The 24,015-nt window shown below is 45.8% G+C and overlaps 1 protein-coding gene across 7 annotated transcripts in view; it reads left to right on the forward strand.

Moving 5' to 3' along the window:
* WIPF2 (WAS/WASL interacting protein family member 2) overlaps positions 1 to 22,535 on the forward strand; it is a 42,194-nt gene extending 19,659 nt beyond the window's left edge. For all 7 annotated transcript variants that reach the window (XM_054688721.1, XM_054688724.1, XM_037491606.2 and 4 more), the window contains 7 exons: positions 1,391 to 1,516; positions 6,412 to 6,544; positions 7,310 to 7,426; positions 7,733 to 8,389; positions 15,611 to 15,820; positions 17,411 to 17,512; positions 17,749 to 22,535. In XM_054688721.1, coding sequence (XP_054544696.1) covers positions 1,460 to 1,516; positions 6,412 to 6,544; positions 7,310 to 7,426; positions 7,733 to 8,389; positions 15,611 to 15,820; positions 17,411 to 17,512; positions 17,749 to 17,789 — 1,317 coding nt within the window. In that variant the 5' untranslated portion in view covers positions 1,391 to 1,459 and the 3' untranslated portion in view covers positions 17,790 to 22,535. The remainder of the gene's footprint in view (positions 1 to 1,390; positions 1,517 to 6,411; positions 6,545 to 7,309; positions 7,427 to 7,732; positions 8,390 to 15,610; positions 15,821 to 17,410; positions 17,513 to 17,748) is intronic.
* Positions 22,536 to 24,015: the final 1,480 nt, after the last annotated feature.

Consider the following 24,015-nt stretch of genomic DNA (forward strand, 5'->3'; position numbering starts at 1 on the left):
TCAAAATCTTATGTCACTAGGGAATTGAAAAATAAAACAAGATACCACAACACACCTATTAGAATGGCCAAAATATAAAACACTGACAGCACCAAGTGTTGGCAAGGATATGGAGCAATAGGAACTCTTATTCATAGCTGGTGGGAATGCAAAACAAAAATGAAAAATGGAAGACATTTTGGCAGTCATTACAAAACATACTCTTACCATATGATCCAGCAGATGCTCCTTAGTATTCAAGTGAGTTGAAACTTATGACCAGGGCCTCCCTGGTGGTGCAGCAGTTGAGCGCTGGGTTGCGAAGCTGCCCACAGCCTCTGCAGTGCCGGTTCAATCCCCGGCTGCTCCCCGGCCACCAAAGGAGGGTCCCACATGGTGTGCAGATCTCTCCTGCCACCCGCTGCTCCCCTCAGCAGTGTACTTCGGTCCTTCTGCCTGCTCTGCTCCCCGCTCTGGCTCTGGTGAATTCTCTCACCCTCCTGCGCTTTTGACTGTACCCAGTGCTTGTATAAATAAATAAATAAATCTTAAAAAAAAAAGATTAAAAAAAAATCGTTAAAAAAAAAAAAGAAACTTATGTCCATACAAAAATCTGGATGAAAATGCTTATAATCGCATTATTCATAATTGCTAAAATTTGGAAGAAACCAAGTAGTTCCTTAGTAGGTGACTAGATAAATAGACTGTGGTACATCCAGACACGGACTATTATTCAGCACTAAAAATTTCGAAAAGAGCCCAAAATGACATGGTGGAAACTTAAGTGTATGTTTCTGAGCAAAAGATGCCAGTCTGAAAGGGGTGCATATTGTATGATTCCTACTGTAAGTTATTCTGAGAAAGACAAAACTTTAGTAACATTGAAAAGATTAGTGGTTACCAAGGGTCACCCAAGAGAAAGAGATGAATCAAAAGTATTCTATATGGTACTTTAAATACATCAATCCAAACCCATAGAATCTAGGGCACCAAGAGTGAACCCTCATGTAAACTCCGGACTTCTGGTGATAACAAGGTGTTAAATGTAGGTTCATCGCTTACAACAGGATGTAAACAGTGAGGGAGGGTGTGCCTATGTGTGGGGACAGTGGCTGTATGGGAACTCTTATTTTCTGCTTTTTGCTGTGAATGTAAAATTGATCTTCAACAAAATTTATTTTTAAGAAGTCTGTCAAAACAAATAGTAATATGCCACAGATATCACATGTAGTCTCAAAGCCTCAAAGATACTTACTATTTGTCCTTTTACAGAAACAGTTCAGCCTCAACTGTATCAGAGTGGAACCTAGAGATGGTAGTTTCTCTCTGGTACCATGCCAGTTTCTCTAGTTCTCTTGCATACACAGTGAATGATGGCAGAATTGTTCTCATGAAGTTCTCTTATTTGCAGGTATATGAGTGACCTAAAGCTGCAAACTAAAACGGAGAGAGAGCAGTGCCAACTGCAAGCCAGGAAAGGATGCCAATTCCACCTCCACCCCCTCCTGGTCCGCCTCCACCTCCCACTTTTAACCAGGTAGGCAGTCTTTTCACCAGGCTGTCTTAGAATCTTTGAGTTCTAAGGGCCCTCACATATTTGTTTCCACCCCTTTGGTTTAAAATTCTAGATTTCCCTACCCCTAGCATTCTTGTTCTGAGCCTGCTCTTTAATTCTGTTTTTAATATCCCATGGTGATAGTATTAATGGATACCTCCAGCTCCCTGGGATAGGACAGAGCATAAAGACACGTGGTATGGGAAGGTAAACAGTGAACAAGTAGGACTTGTCTAGTGGCACAAAGGGTTAAGTAGCAGCACTGTGAAGCTATCCACAGCCACTGCAGCACGAGTTCGAGACCTAGCCAGGGTGCTAACCCACATGACACAGCAGACCTCTCCTGGCTCCCCTGCTGCTCTCCTCAGCAGTGTATTTCAGTCAATCTCCCTGTTCTGTTCCCCACTCGGTCTCTGGTGAATCCTCTCACCCCCCACACCTCTGGCCTTTTCCCCAGTTCTTGTATGCATAAATAAATAAATCTTTAAAAAAAAAAATGAGCAAGTAAAGTCTGTCCTAGTTCTAACTCTGAGGCGATCTTTTCCTGGTTCAGTCTAATTGGAGATTTGGATAGGTAACATCAGAGAAGGAACTCACGATTCTCCCAGAACTATCTGTTCTATGGAGATCAATGTGTTATTTCTCTGGCATCCTTGAGAAAAGTGATTTCTGTTCGTTGTGTTTTACTACCATTTTATCTTCTTTACTCCAAATCAGTTATTTTTAAGTCCTTCAAGTCTCATGTCCTGTCAGAAAGAAAGGCGTTTATGGAATATATTAGTAAGAAGACTTAAAGGTTTGATAATAGAGAAAGAAAGCAGTGTGGCTTCTGAACACAAGAGGGAGCCACTTTGACTGTATGTGGGTTGCATAATATCTGGTGTCACAGGAGAAAGAAGGTACTTTGTCTCTGTTTTTGTAAAAGTAACTAGAGAATGACTGTACGTGTGTGTTGTGTGTGTGTGTTTTAAAGAGGAAATTTTGCTCTAAAGAAGACAAGTTGCCTAGCTGACTTATTTCAGGACTGGCACTCAGGTCTGTCAGCTTCTGTTTTGGGTTTTTTCCCCTCAGAACTTAGGGTTTTCAGACATTTTGTTTAAGGATAGATGTGAGCCCTCTTTAGATGAAATGTTATGTGAACTAGGGGAAAGCAGAATTCTCTGGTTATAGTGTGGCTTAGCAACCCAAAGTGCATGCTTGGATCTCTGTAACTTGGATTGTTGCCCTGCATCATTCTGTCTTAGTCGTTCACTCTTTTTTTTTTTTTTAAGACTTATTTTATTTTTTAAGACTTTATTTATTTATTTTTATGACTTATTTTATTTATTTATACATGCAAGAGCTGGGGTGTAGGCTAGAGGTGGGTGGGGGGGGGGTTAGAGGATTCACAAGAGACAAATGAGGAGCACAATAGGCAGATCCACTGCTGAGGGGAGCAGCGGGTGAGACAGGAGATGTCTGCTGCACCATGTGGGTTAGCTCCCTGGCCAGGGATCTAACTCATGCCATAGTAGCTGCCAATAGCTTGATAGCATTGAGACTTTGACCCCTGCACTACTAGGGGGGCTCCTGAGATGAGTCTTAATGGACAAATCAAGTTTAGACAGAAGGAGAAGAGGAATAGGAAAGATACTTGAAATTGAGGAAGAAATGTTATTGCTTATTTGTGAGAAAGCACATTAGGGTTTAGATTATTGTTTGAAGCAGGTATGGCAGAAATGAGAATATAGACTGGGGATATAGACTTGAGAGTTTGGATTTTTCTCCTGGCAATGACAGGGAGATATTGAAATATTTTAGCAGCAGGAATAACCTGATTGGGTTTGTATTAGAAAGGTCACTCTTGGGCCTCCCCGGTGGTGCAGCGGTAGAGCGCTGGGTTGCAAAGCTGCCCGCGGTCTCTGCGGCGCCGGTTCAATCCCCGGCCACTGGAGGAGGGTCCCACATGGCGTGCAGACCTCTCCTGCCGCCCGCTGCTCCCCTCAGCAGTGTGCTTTGGTCCTTCTGCCTGCTCTGCTCCCCGCTCTGGCTCTGGTGAGTTCTCTCACCCTCCCGCGCTTCTGACTGTACCCAGTGCATGTATAAACAAAACAAACAAATAAATAAATAAATAAAACATGCCTCTATTTAAAAAAAAAAAAAAAAAAGAAAGGTCACTCTTTTTTTTTTTTAAAGATTTTATTTATACAAGCACTGGGGTACAGGCCAGAGGTGTGGGAGGTGAGAGAATTCACCAGAGACAGAGCAGGGAGCAGAACACGTAGAAGGACCGAAGTACACTGCTGAGGGGAGCAGCGGATGAGGCAGGAGAGGTCTACCCCACCATGTGGGAATCTCCCTGGCTGGCCGGGAATCGAACCAGGCTGCAGAGGCTGTGTGCAGCCTCACAGTGCTGTGCTCAACCCGCTGTGCCACCGGGGAGGCCCTGGAAAGGTCACTCTTTTTTTTTTTTTAAAGATTTATTTATTCATGCATATAAGAACCAGGGTACAGGTCAGATATGTGGGAGGGTGAGAGGATTCACCAGAGACAGAGTGGGGAACAGAACAGGCAGACTGACTGAAATATGCTGCTGAGGGGAGCAGCAGGCGAGATGGGAGAGATCTGTCCCGCCATGTGGATATCTCGCTGGCCAGCCAGGGATCAAACTTGTGCTGCAGTGGCTGCGACTAGCTTTATAGGTTGTGTCTTAACCCCTTGCTCCACCAGGAGGCCCCTCTATTGCCTTTTTTTTTTTTCAAAAGAGATGGATTTCTAATCTGCTTTTCTTAGTTGTTAATACATTGTAGTCATTAGTATATCATTAATGCATCTTATTAATACATCAGTACATCATGTGTGACTTGTCATTAAATGGTCAAGTGATATCACTAAAAAATCTTTTTTACTATTGGAAAAATGTGGGAAAAGGTGCAGCAGACCTCTCCTGACTTGCCCGCTGCTCCCCTCAGCAATGTGCTTTGGTCAGTCTGTCTGTTCTGTTCCCCACTCTGTCTCTGGTGAATCCTCTCACCCCCGTGACTCTGGCCTGTACCCCTGCTCTTCCATGCATAAATAAATAAATCTTTTAAAAAAAAAGTGGAAAAAATTAACAATAGATATAGAAAATGTTAAACTATCTTTAATAACCTCTGCTAACATTGTATCTGTTTATTGTGGGAAAACTAGAAAAATACAGATAACAAGGAATTATTACCTGAAATTAGCTTTTGCTAGTATCAGTGTTTGTCTTTCCAGAAATTTCCTATATGTGTGCACCTTTGTTCTTCCAGATATAATCCAGCTACGGTTTACTAAGCTCTTACTATACACCAGTCACTTGCTAAGTTTTTGAAAAGGGTTATTTAATTCTCAGAACTACCTTATGAGATAGGTTCTATTTTTACCCCATTCTATAAAGGAGAAAACTGGACTTATTCTGTATATATTGTTTTATAATTTTTTTTGCTTGATGCTATCAAACATTTACTGCCTTAAAAAGATGTTCACTTCTTGGGCCTCCCCGGTGGCGCAGCGGTTGAGCGCTGGGTTGCGAAGCTACTCGCGGTGACGGTTCGATCCCCGGCTGCTCCCCGGCCACCAGAGGAGGGTCCCACATGGCGCGCAGACCTCTCCTGCCGCCCGCTGCTCCCCTCAGCAGTGTACTTCAGTCCTTCTGCCTGCTCTGCTCCCCGCTCTGGCTCTGGTGAATTCTCTCACCCTCCTGCGCTTCTGACTGTACCCAGTGCATGTATGAACAAAAACAAACAAACAAATAAATTAAATAAAACATGCCTCTATAAAAAAAAAAGATGTTCACTTCTTTAAAACTCAGCTGGCATCCCACTGTATGGTTTATACCATCATTGTTACTTTGAGTAGAATTTTTAGATTATTCAGTTATATGCTATTATAAACTGGCATTTGTTATTGTTAATATCTTTGTGCACTTTTCTTAATTATTTTCCTAAAGTTAATTTCTAGAATTCTTGTCTAGATTGTAAAGTATTTAATACAGGGGCCTCCCTGGTGGTGTATGGATTAAATCTTAGTGCTATCATTGCCATGGCCTGAGTTTGATCCCTGGCCAGGGAACTACAGGGCCATGTTCATACAGGGAACATGGTGCAGCAGACCTCTTCTGTCTCTCCCACTGCTCCCCTCAGCAGTGTATTTCAGTAGATCCGCCTGCTCTGGGTTAGCTTCTGGCTGGCTGGGGATCGAACTCATGCTGCAGAGGCTGCAGATAGCTTCATAGTGCTGAGACATAACCAGGGAGGCCCTGGAGTCTCTTTTATAACATTGTTTAGAAGTTAGATTGAAGTAGTAGGGAAGCAATAGGATAATATATTAATTGAGATGAAATATGAATTTTAGCATCACACTCTGGGTTTGTATATCTTGCTTACCCATTTATTGGGTGCTTGGCACCCAGTAGAACACTAGTCAACTTCTGCCCCACACTTTCCAAATAGGTAATGATAATAATACTTATCTCATAGGAAAAGTTCAAGATTTAAATGAGATAATGTAAGTAATGTGCTTATCCTTAGCACAGTGCCTGCGGCATAGTAGGAACTCAGTAAACGTCTGCCTGGATGATGACAACATGCCAAGTATCTAACATACAACCCTGGCTTGTAGAGGTGCTCTGTAGGTATTCGTGCAGGCCTCCTAGCAGAAGCTTCTGAGTAGAAGGGAGATCTACACCCTTCATAGAAGCCACAACAGAAGAGAAAGGACTAGGAGATGAGCATGCACACCGTTACTGCCATTTGGCGCACACACCCGAGTAAGTTAAGGCAGCTCATGGAGTAAAGGTTGGCTTAAGATGTTTATCCCAAGTTGGTCATGAAAGGAACTATTCAGGATGAATTTATATTTCTCTCTTCCTCCAGGCAAACACAGAGCCGCCCAAGCTGAGTAGAGATGAGCAGCGGGGCCGAGGTGCCCTCCTACAGGACATCTGCAGAGGGACCAAGCTGAAGAAGGTGACCAACGTTAACGACCGGAGTGCTCCGATCCTTGAGAGTGAGTCTGAGCTTCCCTTCCTAGGGGACAGCGTGATCCCAGGACTGACTTGGAGACTTGGCTAGCTTGTCATTTTTATTGTGCCCCTTGATGAGGGGCGCTTTGTCCTTTGGGAGAATTTTCTTTGCATGTTTTTTTACTATCTTCCCCTCTGTTCATTTAAACACCTTAGAAGTTTCTTTTTGAAAAAAAAAGAAGAAGAAGAAGTTTCTTTTTGATCTTTGGGAAGCATACTCAAGGTTGGGACTCCCTTCTCTCCCTTTAACTAGTACTAGTTAGGGGGCATCCTTAGCTATTCTCTGAGGAATGCACCATAGCCCTACAAACTGCTGAGCCCTACAAACTGCTGAGCTATGGTGAAGGATGAGTTTATAATTGCTTCAGATGTCCATTCATCAAGCTCTGGAGAGCTTGGGAATATCTGGGTTTCTGAGTCACTGGCCCCCTTATCCTCTGGGGCTTGCTGCCCAGAGAACTCCGCTGAACATTTCTTTATCCTGGTTGTCCCTCTGCCCTAAATGAGGGAAGATTGGCACCTTCTTTTTGTTCTTTCTCTTTCATAATGGTTTCATCCCCGTAACAAGCTATGGAACAGAGACCTAGCTTTTTTTTTCCTTTTTTTGGGAGAGGCAAGGACAAGTTTTGTGTTTGTTTGTTTGTTTGTTTACAAATTAAAGCCCAGATCAAGGAAGGGTTTCTTCTCAGATTGACTCAGTCACCAGCTCAGAGCATATGAAGTGAAAACTTTAATGGCGTGCTTTCCAGAGCCCAAAGGAAGCAGTGGTGGTTACGGCTCTGGAGCAGCGGCCCTGCAACCAAAGGGAGGTCTTTTCCAAGGAGGGGTGCCGAAGCTCCGGCCTGTGGTCGCCAAGGATGGATCAGGTACCGGATGGTGCTCTCATAGGAGGTTTCTCAAAAGTTAGCTGCTGGCTGGACCCAAGGGAGACATCTGGGATTGGGGTGTGGGGTAGAAATGGGAGGATGAAGTGGGAGCCAGGGAAGAGTTATAAAGTAGAATAAAGCAAAAGCTGAGGGATTAAAGAAGTTATATTAGCAGTATTTGTCAGCGTGCCCCGAGCCTGCCCCCAGCCTGTGAGCTATGTCCCCTGCTGCATGTAGGTTGTACCTGGGAGGCTGGCGGGGCACTCAGCTAGCTCTGTTGGCTCAGTGCCTTGTGATGTCTTGTAGAGAACCTCACTGGTAAGCAAGCCCTCCAAGTTCCCAGTGCTCGAGCTGCTGCCCCAAGGCCTCCAGTGTCGACAGCCGGCGGGCGTCCTCAAGATGATGCAGACAGCAGCCGGGCCTCGCTCCCAGAACTGCCCCGGATGCAGAGACCCTCATTACCGGACCTCTCTCGGCCTAACACCACCAGCAGTACGGGCATGAAGCACAGCTCCTCTGCCCCTCCTCCACCACCCCCGGGGCGCCGTGCCAACCCCCCCCCTGCACCTCTGCCTATGCACAGCAACAAAGCCCCAGCCTACAACAGAGAGAAACCCTTGCCGCCCACACCTGGACAGAGGCTTCACCCTGGTCGAGAGGGACCTCCCGCTCCACCCCCAGTCAAGCCACCTCCTTCTCCTGTGAATATCAGAACGGGACCAAGTGGCCAGTCTCTGGCTCCTCCTCCTCCGCCTTACCGCCAGCCTCCGGGGGTCCCCAATGGACCCTCCAGTCCCACTAATGAGTCAGCCCCTGAGCTGCCACAGAGACACAACTCTTTGCATAGGAAGACCCCAGGGCCTGTCAGAGGCCTAGCGCCTCCTCCACCCACTTCAGCCACCCCCTCTTTACAGAGTAACCGGCCGCCTCCCCCAGCCCGAGACCCTCCCAGTCGGGGAGCAGGTAAGTGCCTGCAAGCACCTTTTTTCTTCTGGGAGTAAGGGATGAGTTTATCTCTCTACTCTTTCTCCAGAGCTCCCTTTTGGTGATTGAAACATTCACTAAACTCAGTAGGTTTATTAAGTAAGCGCCTTTTTATGTGTCAGACTCTGCTGTTAGGGAAACAGCAATAAATAGAGAAAACCAAAAAATTCCTGTTCTCCTGGAGAGTCGAAGAAATCAGTAAAAAAAACAAATAGATAGCATGTAGATTCTTTAAGAAAATACACAGCAGAGAAGGGGAATTGGATGTTCTGGGGTGGGGGGGGTAGTGCTATTCCACTGCAGTGGTGGGGGTGTGGGTGGGGTCGGGGAGGCCTTATGATAAAGTGACAGAGCAAGCTAGGCAGCTGTTTGGGAGAACGGCTACTGCAGGCATTGGGGCAGTGAGGACGCCATGTGTGAATGAGTAAGGGAAAGAATGGAAGGACCTGAAGGTCAAGAAGCTTCGTTTCGTTGGGGAAACATCATGTGAGGTGGAGAGCCAGTGGAGGAGTTTAAACAGAGTAGTGTTGATTTACAAAGTTCACCACTCCTATGTCAAACACAGCCTACAGGACAAGAGTGGCCAAAGGAGACCACTCAGGAGGCTGTTGCAATAACCTGGCAGATGGGCAGGACTACAGCAGGTATGGGGGAAGACAGGTGTTCAGTTTTGGACAAATTGAGTTTGCAGTGTGTGTTAAACATCAGGGAGGAAAGAGTGAACAGTGATTGGCTGTCAGTCTGCAGTTCACAGGAGAGATCGAGGCTCAAGAGACAAATTTGAATGACATGAAAACCACATGCCAGGTGAGATTGCCTAGGGTGTGAGCATAGATAGAGCAGAGGTCTGAAGTCTGAGACCCGTGGCCTTCCCACATTGGAGGTCAGAGATTAAGAGAACCAAGCAGAGTGAGCCTCTTCTGGTGGTGCAGGTGGTTGAGCGCTGCACTGTGAAGCTGTCCGCAGCCTCTGCAGCGCCGGTTCAATCCCGGCCTGCTGGAGAGGGTCCCACATGGCGTGCCAGACCTCTCTGCCATGCCTGCTGCTCCCCTCAGCAGTGTATTTCATCAGTCTGCCTGTTCTGTTTCCCGCCCTGGTGAATCCTCTCACCCTCCTGCGCATCCGGCCTGTACCCCGGTTCTTGTATAAATGAATAAATCTTTGGAAAAAAAAAAGAGAACCAAGCAGAGGAAACTGAGGAGAGCCCCAAGTGAGGAAGGAAGGAGGGAAAACAAGAGAGGGTTGGAAAAACTTAGGACGGAATAAGTGATCCCCATGTCCAGTGCTACAGAGACTGACATTGATCTTAGCAGTGTGGGAGTCATTTTGGGAGACCCTCAAACCACATAGAATCCTTTTAAATAGTTTAATGGGTGGTGGAGGCTGAAGGTAGACGTTTAATAGGGATGGATTCAAGAACAGAGAAACTGGGGCCTCCCCGGTGGCGCAGCAGTTGAGCGCTGGGTTGCGAAGCTGCCCGCAGCCTCTGCAGCGCCAGTTCGATCCCCGGCTGCTCCCCGGCCACCAGAGGAGGGTCCCACATGGCGCGCAGACCTCTCCTGCCGCCCGCTGCTCCCCTCAGCAGTGTACTTCGGTCCTTCTGCCTGCTCTGCTCCCCGCTCTGGCTCTGGTGAATTCTCTCACCCTCCGGTGCTTCTGACTGTACCCAGTGCTTGTATAAATAAATAAATAAATAAATAAAAAAAAAAAAAGAAGTATTTCTAAAAAAAAAAAAAAAGAACAGAGAAACTGGCGGAGGAGTTGGAGCGAGCAATATAGAAATCTCTGAAGGAGTTTGCTGTAATGGGGTGTGGAGAGCAGATAAATGGATTGTTTGCTGGAGGAGGATATGGGATTGAATTGAGGGTTGGGTTATTTCCTGCCATGATGGAAACTATTTCACTGTCTCCCTGTGTGCTGCTGGGCTGATACTGCACACAGATGCAATGATACTCAGGGGAAATTGCCTGACCAATGTCCTAGGGGAAGTGACAAGGAATGGAATCTGATTTATAGGCAAGGTGTGGGCCTAGGATGAGAACCCAGATAGTTCTTCCATATAACAGAGGCAGGCAGAGCGGTAGCCATGGAGACAAGTGCTACGGTAGTTGGGTGCAGTGGTAGGAGCATGTGGAGAGTTTCTGCTGATTTGTTTGTGTTTTTTAAGTGAAACAGGAGCAAGGGACCTACTGTAAGTGGGGAGGGAAGGACAGGGAGATCTGAGAGAGAAAAGGGCATGAGATGGTCATCAGAAAGCATGGCAGAGAGGGTGGAGCAGGGGAGCTTGCTAGGATGAGCCCCAAACCGAAAGACCCATTCAAGATTTGGGGCTTTTCATTTCGAGTCAGACTGTTTAGCTTGGTGGGTGCTCAGCTGTGCTTGTGCTGGCACTACATGGGGCACAGGGTTGTGTTTAACTGAATTAACATTTTTCAGGCACTTGTGACTCTACAGGAGAGCAGGGAAGGGAGTTGAGGGTGTGTGATAAGGAGTGATTATAACAACTTCGGAAGGACAGTGGTCCTGAGCTGGGTCATGGGAGAATGGAGGAACTCTAGAAATGGTAGGCTAGGTTTTATAATCTTTTTGCAAAATAGCGTGACTGAAATTAGAGTGTGGGGGAGACCATAGCAACTCTCTGGGCTTTCTTTAGACGCAGGAGTTCGGCTCCAGTATCCTTGCATCATTTGACTTGATGCAAAAATGGCATTTGAGCTTCTCTTGTAAATCAGTTCCTGCAGGTATAGATAATTGATTAAAAGGCTATGTCATGAAGATGCGTGTATTAACAGCCCATTAGCCTGTGCTGTTGCCTGGTTAGGTGGTGGAGATTCCTGCTCCCAGGAGCTGCAGGCTAAGTCAGCACACAGCAGCCTTGTACATTCTTCTCCACACATCTCCCTGTCCTTAGCCAGGAGGATATAGTTGTAAGGCAACCTTTGATTCTACAGTTTTGGTTCAGAAGTTCTTTGTAACTTAGAGATTTTTCTTTTAAGACCCTTTATATGAGCAGAGCCCTTATCTTTCTAACTCCATCCAGGAATAGAAGTAGAGAAAAATGTGATGTCTGTGGGTTGAGCCTAGTAGTTTTAAATGTCCACAGACTCCCTGCTACCCATTTGTCAGTTCTTTGTGGTTTCTTTAGAAAAATATGAAGTTAAGAGCCTTGGTCTTCTGTCTCCAAGCCATCACCGACTTTGAGGCATGCCTGAGGCCTCAGGTGGCTTTCCTTATCAGTAAACAGAGCAGCGATTCTGAGTGATACACTGGGAAAAATTTTGAGATGTTTTAATCAGAGATCTTTTGAGTATTGACTCCATATGTTATGTGACATTAGGCATATCAGAGTCTCTGTGTGTGTTTGTTTTGCCTCTGTAGATGGGGACCAACAGCACTTTCAGAGGTGCTTGTAAAACAGGTGTGGAAGTGCTTTTAGACCCCAGTATGCTGACGGGTATTAGTGGCTTTATGCCAAGGGCTTCCAAGTAGCTTGTGGACTACCTGGAAATCATTATGACGGTACTACATGGTGCTGTGCTTTTGCTTCTTATAGGGATTATTTACATTTGAAAAAGTATTGAATCCTTTGCCTTCCCAGAGTGGTCAGGGACCAAAAAATTCTCACAGTATTGGTTCATAGCATTTGCTTCCTGATTCTTTTCCTTTGTAGAGCAAAATACTATCTGTAGGGATATAGGCTATATAGTGAATACATGTATATATATGTGTATATATATATATGCACACAGTGGCAGGAACATGTAGAAAGTGTCTTCGGACTTACTCCTGTTTTCTTAGTGAAATAGAAAGCAAGGACATCCACTGTGAATGAGGGGAGGGCAGAGGAGGGAGATTTATATAGACTATATAATATATAGGGAGTATATGGAGTATCGGTAGGAAATTGTTTTCTTTTTAAAAGAATTGGTGGAGGGCCTCCCCGGTGGCGCAGAGGTTGAGCGCTGGGTTGCGAAGCGGCGCTGGTTCGATCGCCGGATGCTCCCTGGCCACAGGAGGAGGGTCCCACATGGCGCGCAGACTTCTCCTGCCGCCCGCTGCTCCCCTCAGCAGTGTACTTCGGTCCTTCTGCCTGCTCTGCTCCCTGCTCTGGCTCTGGTGAATTCTCTCACCCTCCTGCACTCCTGACTGTACCCAGTGCATGTATAAACAAACAAACAAACAAACAAATAAATAAATAAATAAAACATGCCTCCTATAAAAAAATTAAAAAAATAAAAAATAATAATAAAATAAAAGAATTGGTGGATTGTAAAAGGCAGTCTCCCGCCCCGAGGCTTGTTTTTTTTTTTTTTTTTTTTTTAACAAGTTTAGGGTCCATGGGTTCCAGCTCCTTTACTTGAAACTGTCTTAAAACCAGATCTCACAGAGAGCTTAGCCACATTTTGGAGCTGGCAGAACCTGGCTAGAATGACTGTTTCTGAGGAAGGAGCCAGGCAGGTCACTCTTGGTTCTCCTCTGCTTTGCCAGTCCAGGCTGGGTCTCATCACTGCTGCCTGCCCCAAATCAAGCTGGTGTCCTTATGAGCCTAGCCCTGGCTGTCTTACTCTCCCTGGCCCTGACCTAGGAGAGATGCAAATTCTCAGGGCCCTGAGAAATCTGAGTTTTAGGGAAATATTGTGAAGATGTCCTGATAGTTTTGGTTTGGGCAGATTTGGAATGAAAACAAGCCTCAGAGATTTGCTGGGAGGTGTTGCGATTTCTCTCAAATACTGCCACTGTCCAGACTTAAACGGATTTTGAAGAGCATGAGGGAGAGTTGACATTCTGGGGGTGTCTTAGTGGAAGTGAAAATTAACACTGGCTGTACAGTGCTGGACCCCATTGCTGTTACATATTAAACTAAGGTCACTTATGAATTCTGACAGTAATTCAGGAGGAATAATAATATATACTTTGTTATTACAAGAGTATTGTCTTTTCGGCCAAGTAGACTCTCCATGTATTGTTTGGGTAAAAACTGTTAATTGGACCCGGTCTAGAAAAGACACACTTCCATTCCATCTCACTAGCTTGTATTGGGGCGTCAGAAAAGTCATGACATTTTTTCATCGAAAAACATAGAAAACATGAAAAACAAAAAAATGTGTCATGACTTTCCCGACAACCCAATAAGTTGGCTGGGGAGATAAGGTACATACTACCAAAGGTAATTCTGAAAAGCATTGTGGGGGCAGTGGAAAAAACAGACACTAGATCTAATTTTATTAGATCTGTGATCTTAGATAAAAAACATGAGTCTCAGTTCCCTCATTTGCGAAATGGAAATAATGCCACGTACTCTGCAGGGGTGGCTGTAAGAATTTTCACAAAAGATTTTAAAGGTGCATATAGAGCCCCAAGGACGTTGCCTGAAACATAAGGAATATACAAGCTATAGTAGCTACTGGTAGTGCAGGTAATGCAAAGCACAGCAGTCATACAGCATGAATATGTTAGAACCTAGTCCAGTGATGTTGCCATTTCTTTAGACATGTTTTTGATGTTCCTTTCTACTTGGTGGCAGATTTTTGCCTTTTAAGGCTGGATTTGATTTTTGAAAATGGCCAAAAAACAGAGTCAGATGTAGGGATAGATATTTTTGTTGGTGGTGGTGTTGGGGCGGCCTCAGAAATGAGCTGTGACCATCATAATAATATTTGTGGATCTGTATGCAAAATTGGATTTAGAGGCAGTTCCAAAAGCGTTGTCCCCACTTTCTGAGCAGTGAGATTATCACTGGGCATATGTAATTTCTGCAGGTGAACCTAGTCTGTACTGCTGTGTGCTGAAAGGAGGAGGTGGGGACTTTAGTCTGTACTGCTGCGTGCTGGAGTGACACAGCCTGTTGATGCCGTGGAAGATCAGAGGAGGGGGTCGGAATAGAATGGATTGCTTTGGGAACACCTTGAGAATATGGGGCTTGAATTGAACCTTAAGGGTAGGTATGATTTGTAGAAGGGAGGAGTAATGCGAAGGAGTCATGAGAGCAGAGCATGAGTGAATACTGTTTATTCAGCAAATGTTGATTAGTACTCACTGTGTGCTGGGCTTTTGACTGAGCTTGGAAACACAGATGAGTGGACACTGCTCTGACTTGAGGGATTATATAGTATCCTTGGGGGAGGCACAGATAATGAGTACATCCACTGCAGTATGGAGGAGTGCTGGTGAGATTCCGAGTGACTGTGGAAGTACAGAAGAGGAGTACCTAACCTAGCCTGGCAATTACTAGAAGGAGGAGAGATGTGGTAGGTTACTGTGTAAGAAAGGATAATTGGGGAACACCTGATCAGGATGGAAGCTTGGATTTAAAACTTTATGATGTAGAAAATGCAAAACTCTTGGGGGAAAATTTGAGCAAAATTTTGGAGCAGGGCCTCCCTGGTGGCGCAGGGGGTTGAGCACCACACTATGAAACAGTCCACAGCCTCTGCAGCACGAGTTTGATCCCCGGCCAGGGAGAAACCCACATGGTGCAGCAGACTCTCCTGACTCGCCCGCTGCTCCCCTCAATAGTGTATTTCAGTCAGTCTGCCTGTTCTGTTCCCCACTCTGTCTCTGGTGGACCTCTTATCCCCCGCATCTCTGGCCTGTACCCCAGTTCTTGTATGCATAAATAAATAAATCTTTAAAAAAAAATTTTTTTTGGAGCAATTAGTAGGTTGGTGGTATGCAGAATTATTTGGAGGGCTGGGCCTCCCCTGGGGGCGCAGCGGTTGAGGCCTGGGCTGCGAGGCTGCCCGCAGCATCTGCAGCGCCAGTTCATTCCCCAGCCGCTGGTGAGGGTCCCACAAAGAAAAAGAAAAAAAAATTATTATTTGGAGGGCTAAGAGACTAGAAACAAGGAAAAATTTGAGAGGCAGTTTGCAGTAGAATGGGCTAAATATGAGAAAGTCCTGAATTAGAATTGTGGAGGAAGGCTTGGAAAAGCAGGAAAAAAGTCATGGAGACTAGATAAGGTTTTTAACTGACTTGCCATAGGAAATGAAAAAGGGTCATACATTTATTCCAGACCTTGGTATGTGGAAGAATGATGATGAGATAGGCGGAGAGGGTGCATGGGATATTTGACAGACCACCAGTGGCTCATAGAGCCTGGTCCTTGAGGAAAGCACCAGGGCACTCTTAGCACATGTCTCTCAAATCCCTCTCCCCAGGCCACCTCTGCAGAAAGCTAACTGCTTTGGATTTTAATTGCAGCTCCTCCTCCCCCACCACCTATGATCCGAAATGGTGCCAGGGATGCGCCCCCTCCCCCCCCACCATACCGAATGCATGGGTCGGAACCCCTGAGCCGAGGAAAGCCCCCACCTCCTCCTTCCAGGACGCCAGCTGGGCCACCCCCTCCTCCCCCACCTCCCTTGAGGAATGGTCACAGAGATTCCATCACCACTGTCCGATCCTTCTTGGGTGAGTAGCTGCTTGGGTGAGTAGCTGTTTTAGTCTCAGTCCCTGTGCTATTGGTAGGTGGCTGCTGTAGAGTGGAATAGTTACTCAGTGCCCATTGTTCACAGCAGCTTGTCTCTTGACTGTACCTCAGACATCTAGGCCCTGTCCATTGGCACACCTTTATGAGAATTCTAGGCAGGTTTGCTTTGAAAGAGATTGAAGTCAAATCAGCAGGTATCATGCCAATTCTGAAGCAGCTTTCAGCTTTCCAAGGGTCATTATTGTGGTGAATTTTTCGATGAGAGACTCTTCTCCTCAGGATTATTCACACAGGGATTACGTGTCTTCCTTGGAGCTTCCAGAAAACTCCTTTCTGGCCTTTTAAAAACAAAACAAAACAGGGCCTCCCTGGTGGTGCAAGGGGTTAAGGTGCAACCTATGATGCTATCCGCAGCCATTGCAGCATGAGTTTGATCCCCAGCCAGGGAGATACCCACATGGCACAACAGACCTCTCCTGCCTTGCCCACTGCTCCCCTCAGCAGTGTATTTCAGTCAGTCTGCCTGTTCTGTTCCCCACTCTGTCTCTGGTGAATCCTCTCACCCTCCCCCCCCACACCTCTGGCCTGTACCCCAGTTCTTGTATGCATAAATAAATAAATCTTTAAACAAAACAAGACTTTGTGTTCACAACATTTATCTACTAATCCAAAGCCACTAACTAGCTGTTACTTTGAAGAAGCCATGTCACTCCTCTGGGCCTCACTTCCCTTTTCTGTGAAACCAGGCAGTTGACTACATAAGGATAGTGTCATATTAAGTTTGACAGACTTAGAAATAAATTGTAGGCCCCACTTAAGAGATTCTGTTTTATCAGGTTTAGGATAGAGCCCCAAGCAAAGGTTGTCCAGAGGGTATTATGATACCCTCTGTTGAGGATCTCTGGAAAGATATGTACAGTCCCTTTCAGCCCCAATGCTCCAGATTCTTTATAAGTTGACTCTTCTCTACCCTTGTTCCAGTCTGTTCCTGTTAGGTGGACCAAAGTTTTTGCTTTGAAGATACATGCTTTGAAATGCAATCAAGCCATAGCCATAGAAAATTTGAGTCTTCTCACAGAGGGGCCTGCAAAGTGGGAGCAGGAGCCCTAAAAGGGCTGTCCCGACGGCTGCAGAGCTAAGTAAGGGCAGCCTGGCCGGCAGCTGTTCCCGTTCTAGGTTAGAGGTTAGTTTCTGCCAATTTGTGGATTCAATTCAGTTGGTTCCCCTGGTGACAGTCTCCAAGATGGCTGTGTGATTTAAAAACACAGAACTGTGTTTCTTCGGCTCTCATGCTAACTGCTGGGCTCCTTTTTTGTTATGTGGCTGATTTTTGGTAGAAAGATATAAACAATCAGTTCAGAGACTAGTTTCTTAATGTACAGCGTCTTGGAGCCCAAGGCACAGGGTGCCCTTGCTGTCCTCCCGACCCTGGGCTTGCTGGGCAGGGCATGTGGGCCCTTACAGGGCATCAGAATGCGCAGAAAACTGCCAGGGGGCAGATCAGAAGGGCTGCAGGGATGTGTGGGTGCAGAAGGAAGTGTGATATGAATAATACTCTGTTCCTTTCACAGATGATTTTGAGTCAAAGTATTCTTTCCATCCAGTAGAAGACTTTCCTGCTCCCGAAGAATATAAACACTTTCAGAGAATATACCCCAGCAAAACAAACCGAGGTGAGAGGAGTAATGAAAGTTTTCACCATTGCACAGGCTGTAGAATGGGTGTGCTTTTCTTAGGTTAAAATTTGCTTCTCATCTTCATTTCTTGAACATCAGTAATAAAACCTAGTCCCCAGATTTTAATGGTTAGTTTAAAGAGCCCGTTTCTCATTTCAGCAATATTTGGGTTATTCAGGGTCTGGTAGGTGAGCTTGCATCTATGGTTTTTATTTTATTTTTATTTGTTTCAGCTGCTCGTGGTGTCCCACCTCTGCCACCCATTCTCAGGTGAAGCCTGGCGTGGTCCTGTTCCTCAGGAAAAAGACGGACCCTCTCCTCCTCTCAGACGGCCCTTCCCATTCCCTTGAAACCTGCATGAGAGCTCCTAACGTGTTTCTCCAGCGCAGTCAACCTCTAGACTCCAAGCGTCCTCCCAGCTCACCTCCATCTATGCATATCATCTGTGGACTTGGTGATCGGACTCTTTCTATTGACAGTAGGGTGTCAAACCCTGCACCATCCCTTCTTAGCCATCCCTGCTAGCCAGATGAGGAAAAAGCTTCCATGTCTCCTGCTTTCCTCTTGGGGAAAGGTGCCTTGTTGAGATGGATTAACTCGTCGCTGGGGCAGGGTGGGGAATGGTACTCCCCCCTCCTCCCACACGCTGTGGGGGCAAGCTTGGTGGAGATGCTATAGTTCATCATTCAGAAGGCTGGCTTGGCCAGGACTTCTGGGGGATGGGCATTTTAGTGAAACAGGAAAAGAATTTGCAGAGAAGTGATCTGTTTTAAAGGTCAGGTTTGGGAAAAGGGCAAGGAAATGGGTCTGCTTTATCATTAGGGATATTCTGGTTTTATTTTCATCCCATTCCACATTCCCACCCCAGGGATAAGTTGGATTTAAACACTAAATACTAATCAGTTGAACTAAACTTTAATAAAAGGGGGAGTAACATAATCTCTTTAATTAAAAGAGGAGATAAAATAATGTGGGGGTCTTTTTAGAGCTAGTTCGTTCCTCTGCAGCAAAGGGACCATGAGCCATTTGAGTCCTCTGGGACTCCCTGTTCCATTTCCCCAGGTGCTGAGGTGGAGGGATGCTTCCCCTCACCACCCAGCCCCTCAAGAGAAAAGTCACTTTCATTCATTCCAGATTCACACATCCCAGTCACCTCCAGTGCAGGATAGGGTCTGGGTCTGACCTTAACCTTGACCTTGAGTCTGCCTCAGTCTTTTCTGACTGTCCTGAAAGGCTACTGACCCCTTCAGTCCTGTGTGGAAACTTTAGCCCCTGCTGGGAGCTCCAGGATAACAAGTAAGGGAAGGGTGAAGCCCCTTGTGGAAGTGACCAGCTCTGTGGGCCACAAAAGACTCAGACCTGCTCGTTCTGAGGTTCACAGCCCATCTGACTGAGCAGGCTCTTTCTCTTCCTTTCGCCACCATCCTTGCCTTCCCAAGATTGTAGGGTTAACATGGCCGAGTAGAGAAGGGCGAGGAGGCTTATGTGGGTAGTGAAAGATTCCTCTGTGCACAGACTTCAGTGAGGTGTGCCTCAGGCCACTCGCTCTTCCCTGGCAGCCAGCAATATGCTGTTTCTTCGTCTTTCAGGTCCCAGTTAAAGAGCACAGAGAAAGTAGAGGTTCCCAGTCTAGATAGGAGCTAGGGACTTCCCCTTCTCCGACAGCAGGATGGGTCACCCAGACTCCACACCCAAGTGGTCTGATTTTCTACTGCTCCTGCCAAGTTGCAGAGCCTGCTCAAAACTTGGAGTGAGATCAGGGAGGCTGCGGCTGTTCCTTGAAATGGATGGGGGAAGACAGTTGAAACTTTTCATCAGATCCGTGACAAGCTGAAATCACCCATGTGGGGACTTCACAGTCTATTGGATCTCAGACTAAGGATCTGAGTGTATAGCCAGATGAAGCCCGTCTTCCCAGTGCTAGATGAGAGAGGACTTTTTGTGGGTTCCTTATGTGGAGGCTGCTACCCTTTGCCACTCCCTGGACCATTGACAAGCTTGATTGGGTCAGTCACCAAACTTACTCTAATCATTCTTACTTTCTGATCTGTTAGAAGTGACCAGAGCTGAGGCAGGGGATGCTAGTGAAGGGAAAAGGAGAGAGGACAAGAGTTGATACTACAGCAGCATTCCAGGGTAGATGCTGACCGGTTACTGAACTTGGACTGTGAAGTCTTCCCATTTGTTTTTGAAATGGGAGTTGATGCCTTTTGTACAATGTTATCAGTGTATTTTTTTTCCCTTTTACTCAAACTTGAGCATCAAAATTAGTATTACAAGTAACAGCCAAATCCCAACTTTTCATTGGGGCTGAGAACCTCCTCTCCTGACCTGCTGCCCCCCATATCCCCCAGCATTTGGATTATGTCACATGGATGTTGATTGTGTTTTCATTTTCTTGGCCCCATGAAAGCAGGCCGAGGCCTAGATCTAATCAGCTGTGTTTTCTTCAGAGCATGTTGATGGCACAGCACCTTTTTAAATGTCTCTGCCTTATACATCACTTAGTCCCTCTGTTAATAACAAATTTATTATCATGTATATTTACTGTTGAAAAAATGGGAATGTGATCCTTATAGTAATTGATCTATTTTGTATGTTGTAAAAAGCTTGTAATATAGATTTAAGGTGGGCTGGCTGCAGGAGCACTAAAACTTCTCACCTTTTAAACTGCTCTCTTTATCTGCTGTGGGAATGTCGTCTCTTCAGTGGGAGACTGGGTGGCCTCATGTTGAGGCTATTGCCCAGTCCCCTGAACCCTCTTACCTTCTCCCAAAAGGAAGAGACACTGCCCAGCAAGCACCAGGAAGCTGTGTGAAAAGCCCTTGTGTGGGGTTGGTTTTATGATGTTCTTCCCTAGTGGGAAAAACTTATTAGATGTTTCTTAGCACCCTTTCTGGGAAGCAGGGCAGTGGCCTCCAAACTTTTAAACAATCTAGATGTCCCACTTCCCCCTGCTCTGTGGTCAACCAGCCTGTATCAAAGCACTTTGCTATTCCAGGTGTGGTTCTCTCTGTTGTGGGAGTTTCCTCCAGCTGCAGAGCCCCATTTTCACAACCAGGGCCTGCAGAGCACGAGCGCCTTGGGCTGGCCCCTGGATGGAGGTGAGGCTGCTGTTTGTAGGAGTTCATCGCAGTCCCCCAGGCTGGCAAAGGCAAGGAGACTAGCTACTGGCTCCTGCACTGGGGCATCCTCCCTCCCCAGGGCTTCCCAACTTGAAACTTAGATTTACCTCCAGGGAGAGGTGAGAAAAAATTGTAAATAGACTTGCTACAGAGCAACTCAGGGTTGGGGTGTGTTTTAATTCTCCTGATCACTTGAAATAATCTGTAGGTGAGTGCTCATGGGAGTTGGGGAGAAGTATGACTCCAGGGTCCTTCCCTTCTGCAAAGTTCTGGGGGCGGAGTACAGGGCATGTGAGGCCCTTTGACGGCACTACACTGAGCTGTCTGTCCTGGAAACCCAACGGCTGATCAACTGCAAATCAGATTCTTCACATTCCAAGTCATCATCTGTCTCTTTTGAATCTCAGTCCTTGGCTGTGAGGTCAAGGTGGCTGTCTGTAAGCCACCCTAATTGAGGGAATGGGAGGCATCGCAACTCTACCTTCAAGATTCATCTCTTAACAGTAAAATGAAAAAAATCACAGCCACCTTCAAAATACATACAACAAAAAAGGATCACTGTTTAACTGAAGGAAGGGTTTGGTTCCATTCAACTCCACGGTCATTGTGCCTTTACTTGTGTTAGATTTCTGTGCTTTCTCCCTCTCTCCCTCTTTGAAGCAATTAAAATCTTCCTTGATAACTGCTGTTTCCTTCTTTTCTCCTCTCGTTTCTAATAACTTAGTGTGTTCCCGCTCTAGTTGTCTTAAATCTCATTCCACTGGCAGTCAAGGGGCCTAGCCTTCTTTTCTCTGACCTTTGTCCTTTCCTGTGACGACCAGCATGGAAGTCATAATTAACACTGAATAAAAGACTAGAATGACAGGTGTGCAGAGAGAGAAAATGTGTGTGTATGTGTGTGTGAGTGTGTGAATATGCGTGTGAGTGCATGCATCTTTGCATGTGGATTAGTTTCTTTAAAAAATAATTTATTGTATGATTTATTTTGAAGTTATATTCTGAATACAGTGCCCCCTCTCCCAATTAGCATTGATTCTCCTCCCACCCACACGCCCACTGTATGATTTGGTCTCAGGTTGGATTCTTTGGTACAGTTCTTCTGGATGCCATGCAGTTTAATTAAACCTTGCTTAAAAACAAAAACAAAAAACTGAAAATTGTGTGCTCTTGTCTGGAATTCCGCTTCAAGTGGTGGTGTAGAGAGGGGAGAACATGTGTTGCCCCAGGTTGGTTTAGTGGTTTGACTCCAGGCCTCTGAGCAAGTGGAGGCCCTGGCGTGGGTGAAGCATCTGCCGCTTCCCAGGGATTTTATCTTCTCTCCTCTTGCTTTGGTTTGAAAATCACAGTGGTGTTTAGCCACGCCAACGGACTGGTTCTGATGGAGTTGATCATTTGTTTTATATCTGCCTCCTAACCCATGATTACCCATGATTTTGGGAACCCAGGAGACCCTCTGGCCTTGTGTCCCTTCCTTATCTCCCCTGTGAGTCTGTGGGCCTGTGTTGCGTGGCAGATTCTCAGTTGCAGAGTGGAAGAAAAGGTGGGGGCGGAGCGAGCACACTGTAGCTATTTTTAGGTGAGTATTGCCTGTTTCCCTGCTTTTTAGGTTGAAATCTTAACTGGTTTTCTTGAACTTTGACTTTAGGTGTAGAAATTGAACCACACATCCCTCTGTTCGCCGTGGTCAGCTGACATAATCACCACTGAGACTTAATGAGCTTAACTTGCACTTTCATCACTAGCAAAGGTCTTGAAATTATTTCCATACTGATTCATAATCGGTGTGTGTGAATCACTCTCACATAATTTAGATATAAAAACCTATGGGAGGAAGGAGGGGGAAGGCCTCCTTTCATTTTCATCCATATTTGCCAGATTGGCTGAATTCCTAATGATTTGACCCATTGTTGTTATTAATATGATTAATAAACTATTTATTGATTTCATTGTTCCTCCTGTGATTTTAAATAGCCCTCAAATGGAACTTGCCTAAATGGCCTTCAACTTCTTAACCTGTCTGCTCTCTGTTCTGCCCAGGAGGAGTTGCTAGTCTGTCTGTTTCCCACATGATGCTGTGCGTGAGCTGACAGGTGATAAGAACTCTAGGTTACCCATTCTAATGACTACCTGACTACCTTGCCCCATGCAGCCACAACTGTGCAGCTCACTGTAAGAAAGCTGCACATCTCTGACTTCCAAAGGCTGCAGACAGAAGTAAGAGAACTAAAATGTCCACTCAGGGGCCTCCCTGGGGGCGCAAGAGGTTAAGACACAACCTATGAAGCTCTCCGCAGCCACTGCAGCAGGAGTTTGATCCTAGCCAGGAGCTGACACACATGGCACTGCAGACCTCTCCTGTCTTGCCCGCTGCTCCCCTCAGCAGTGTATTCCAGTCAATCTGCCTGTTCTGTTCCCTACTCTGTCTCTGGTGAATTCTCTCACCCCCCACACCTCAGGCCAGTACCCCAGTTATTGTATGCACAAATAAATAAATCTTTAAAAAAAAATAAATGTCCACTCAGGATTAACCACCCCATTGGATAATGGGATGAATGCTTAGCCTTTGACATCACTGGAGCCCAGTCTGGATCATTTTTGCACATAATTGAGTTCATACTCCAAGCCTAGGTTTAGGGTGGGAGAGCTAAAGGACCATACTTTATCAGAACACAAAAACCGTTCCTGCAAAAGGCAGATATCCACTTGACAGAAATGTCCTTCCCATTTATTCAGCAAGCATTTATTGCATACTTTGTGCCAAACACCTACAGTATGAAGGTGAGTAGGACATGGTCTTTGCCTCAAGGGGAGCTCAGAGTCTAGTAGAAGACTTCAGGAAAGCTACAAGGAGAAATTGTACAGGGCATTAAAAGGTTTTATGCTAATAGCCAGGGAAGGAGAAGGGTGAGCTAGCTGCATTGCAGACAGGGACAGCAAAGCTACAGGCACAGAAGAGGAAGATGGTGTGGTGGTTACTTGAGTATTGAAAAGGGAGAGCTTTAGAGGGTGCCCTTTTAGAGACTTTTCAATCTAGCAATTCTCTGCTGCACAGTGACCTTTTAACATTTTCTGGGACCAGTGCTGTATTTCCTGGTGTCCTCAAAAATTCTAGTGTACATAGCTTCCTCTTTCCCCTAAAAGTGGGGTAGGTGATTCATTATCCCTGAAAGTGGCTGGACATGCTACCATTTGGGGTTGTTAAGGACAATTTTCAGGTGCCTAGGTTACAAAAAAAATATATGAACAGCTAAGACTGCTTCCTAGGTTCTGCCCTCTTAAGAGATCAGAAATAGCAAGCAGTCAAAAAGCCTCCATTCTGTAAGCCCTTTCCCATTCATGGTAGCCTACTCTCTTCACTCTTGCAGTTTTCAGCAC

This window comes from Talpa occidentalis, unplaced genomic scaffold, assembly GCF_014898055.3.
Source record: "Talpa occidentalis isolate TD23 unplaced genomic scaffold, MPIMG_talOcc4v2.1 talOcc4.7, whole genome shotgun sequence".
In the NCBI taxonomy this organism is placed as follows: Eukaryota; Metazoa; Chordata; class Mammalia; order Eulipotyphla; family Talpidae; genus Talpa; species Talpa occidentalis.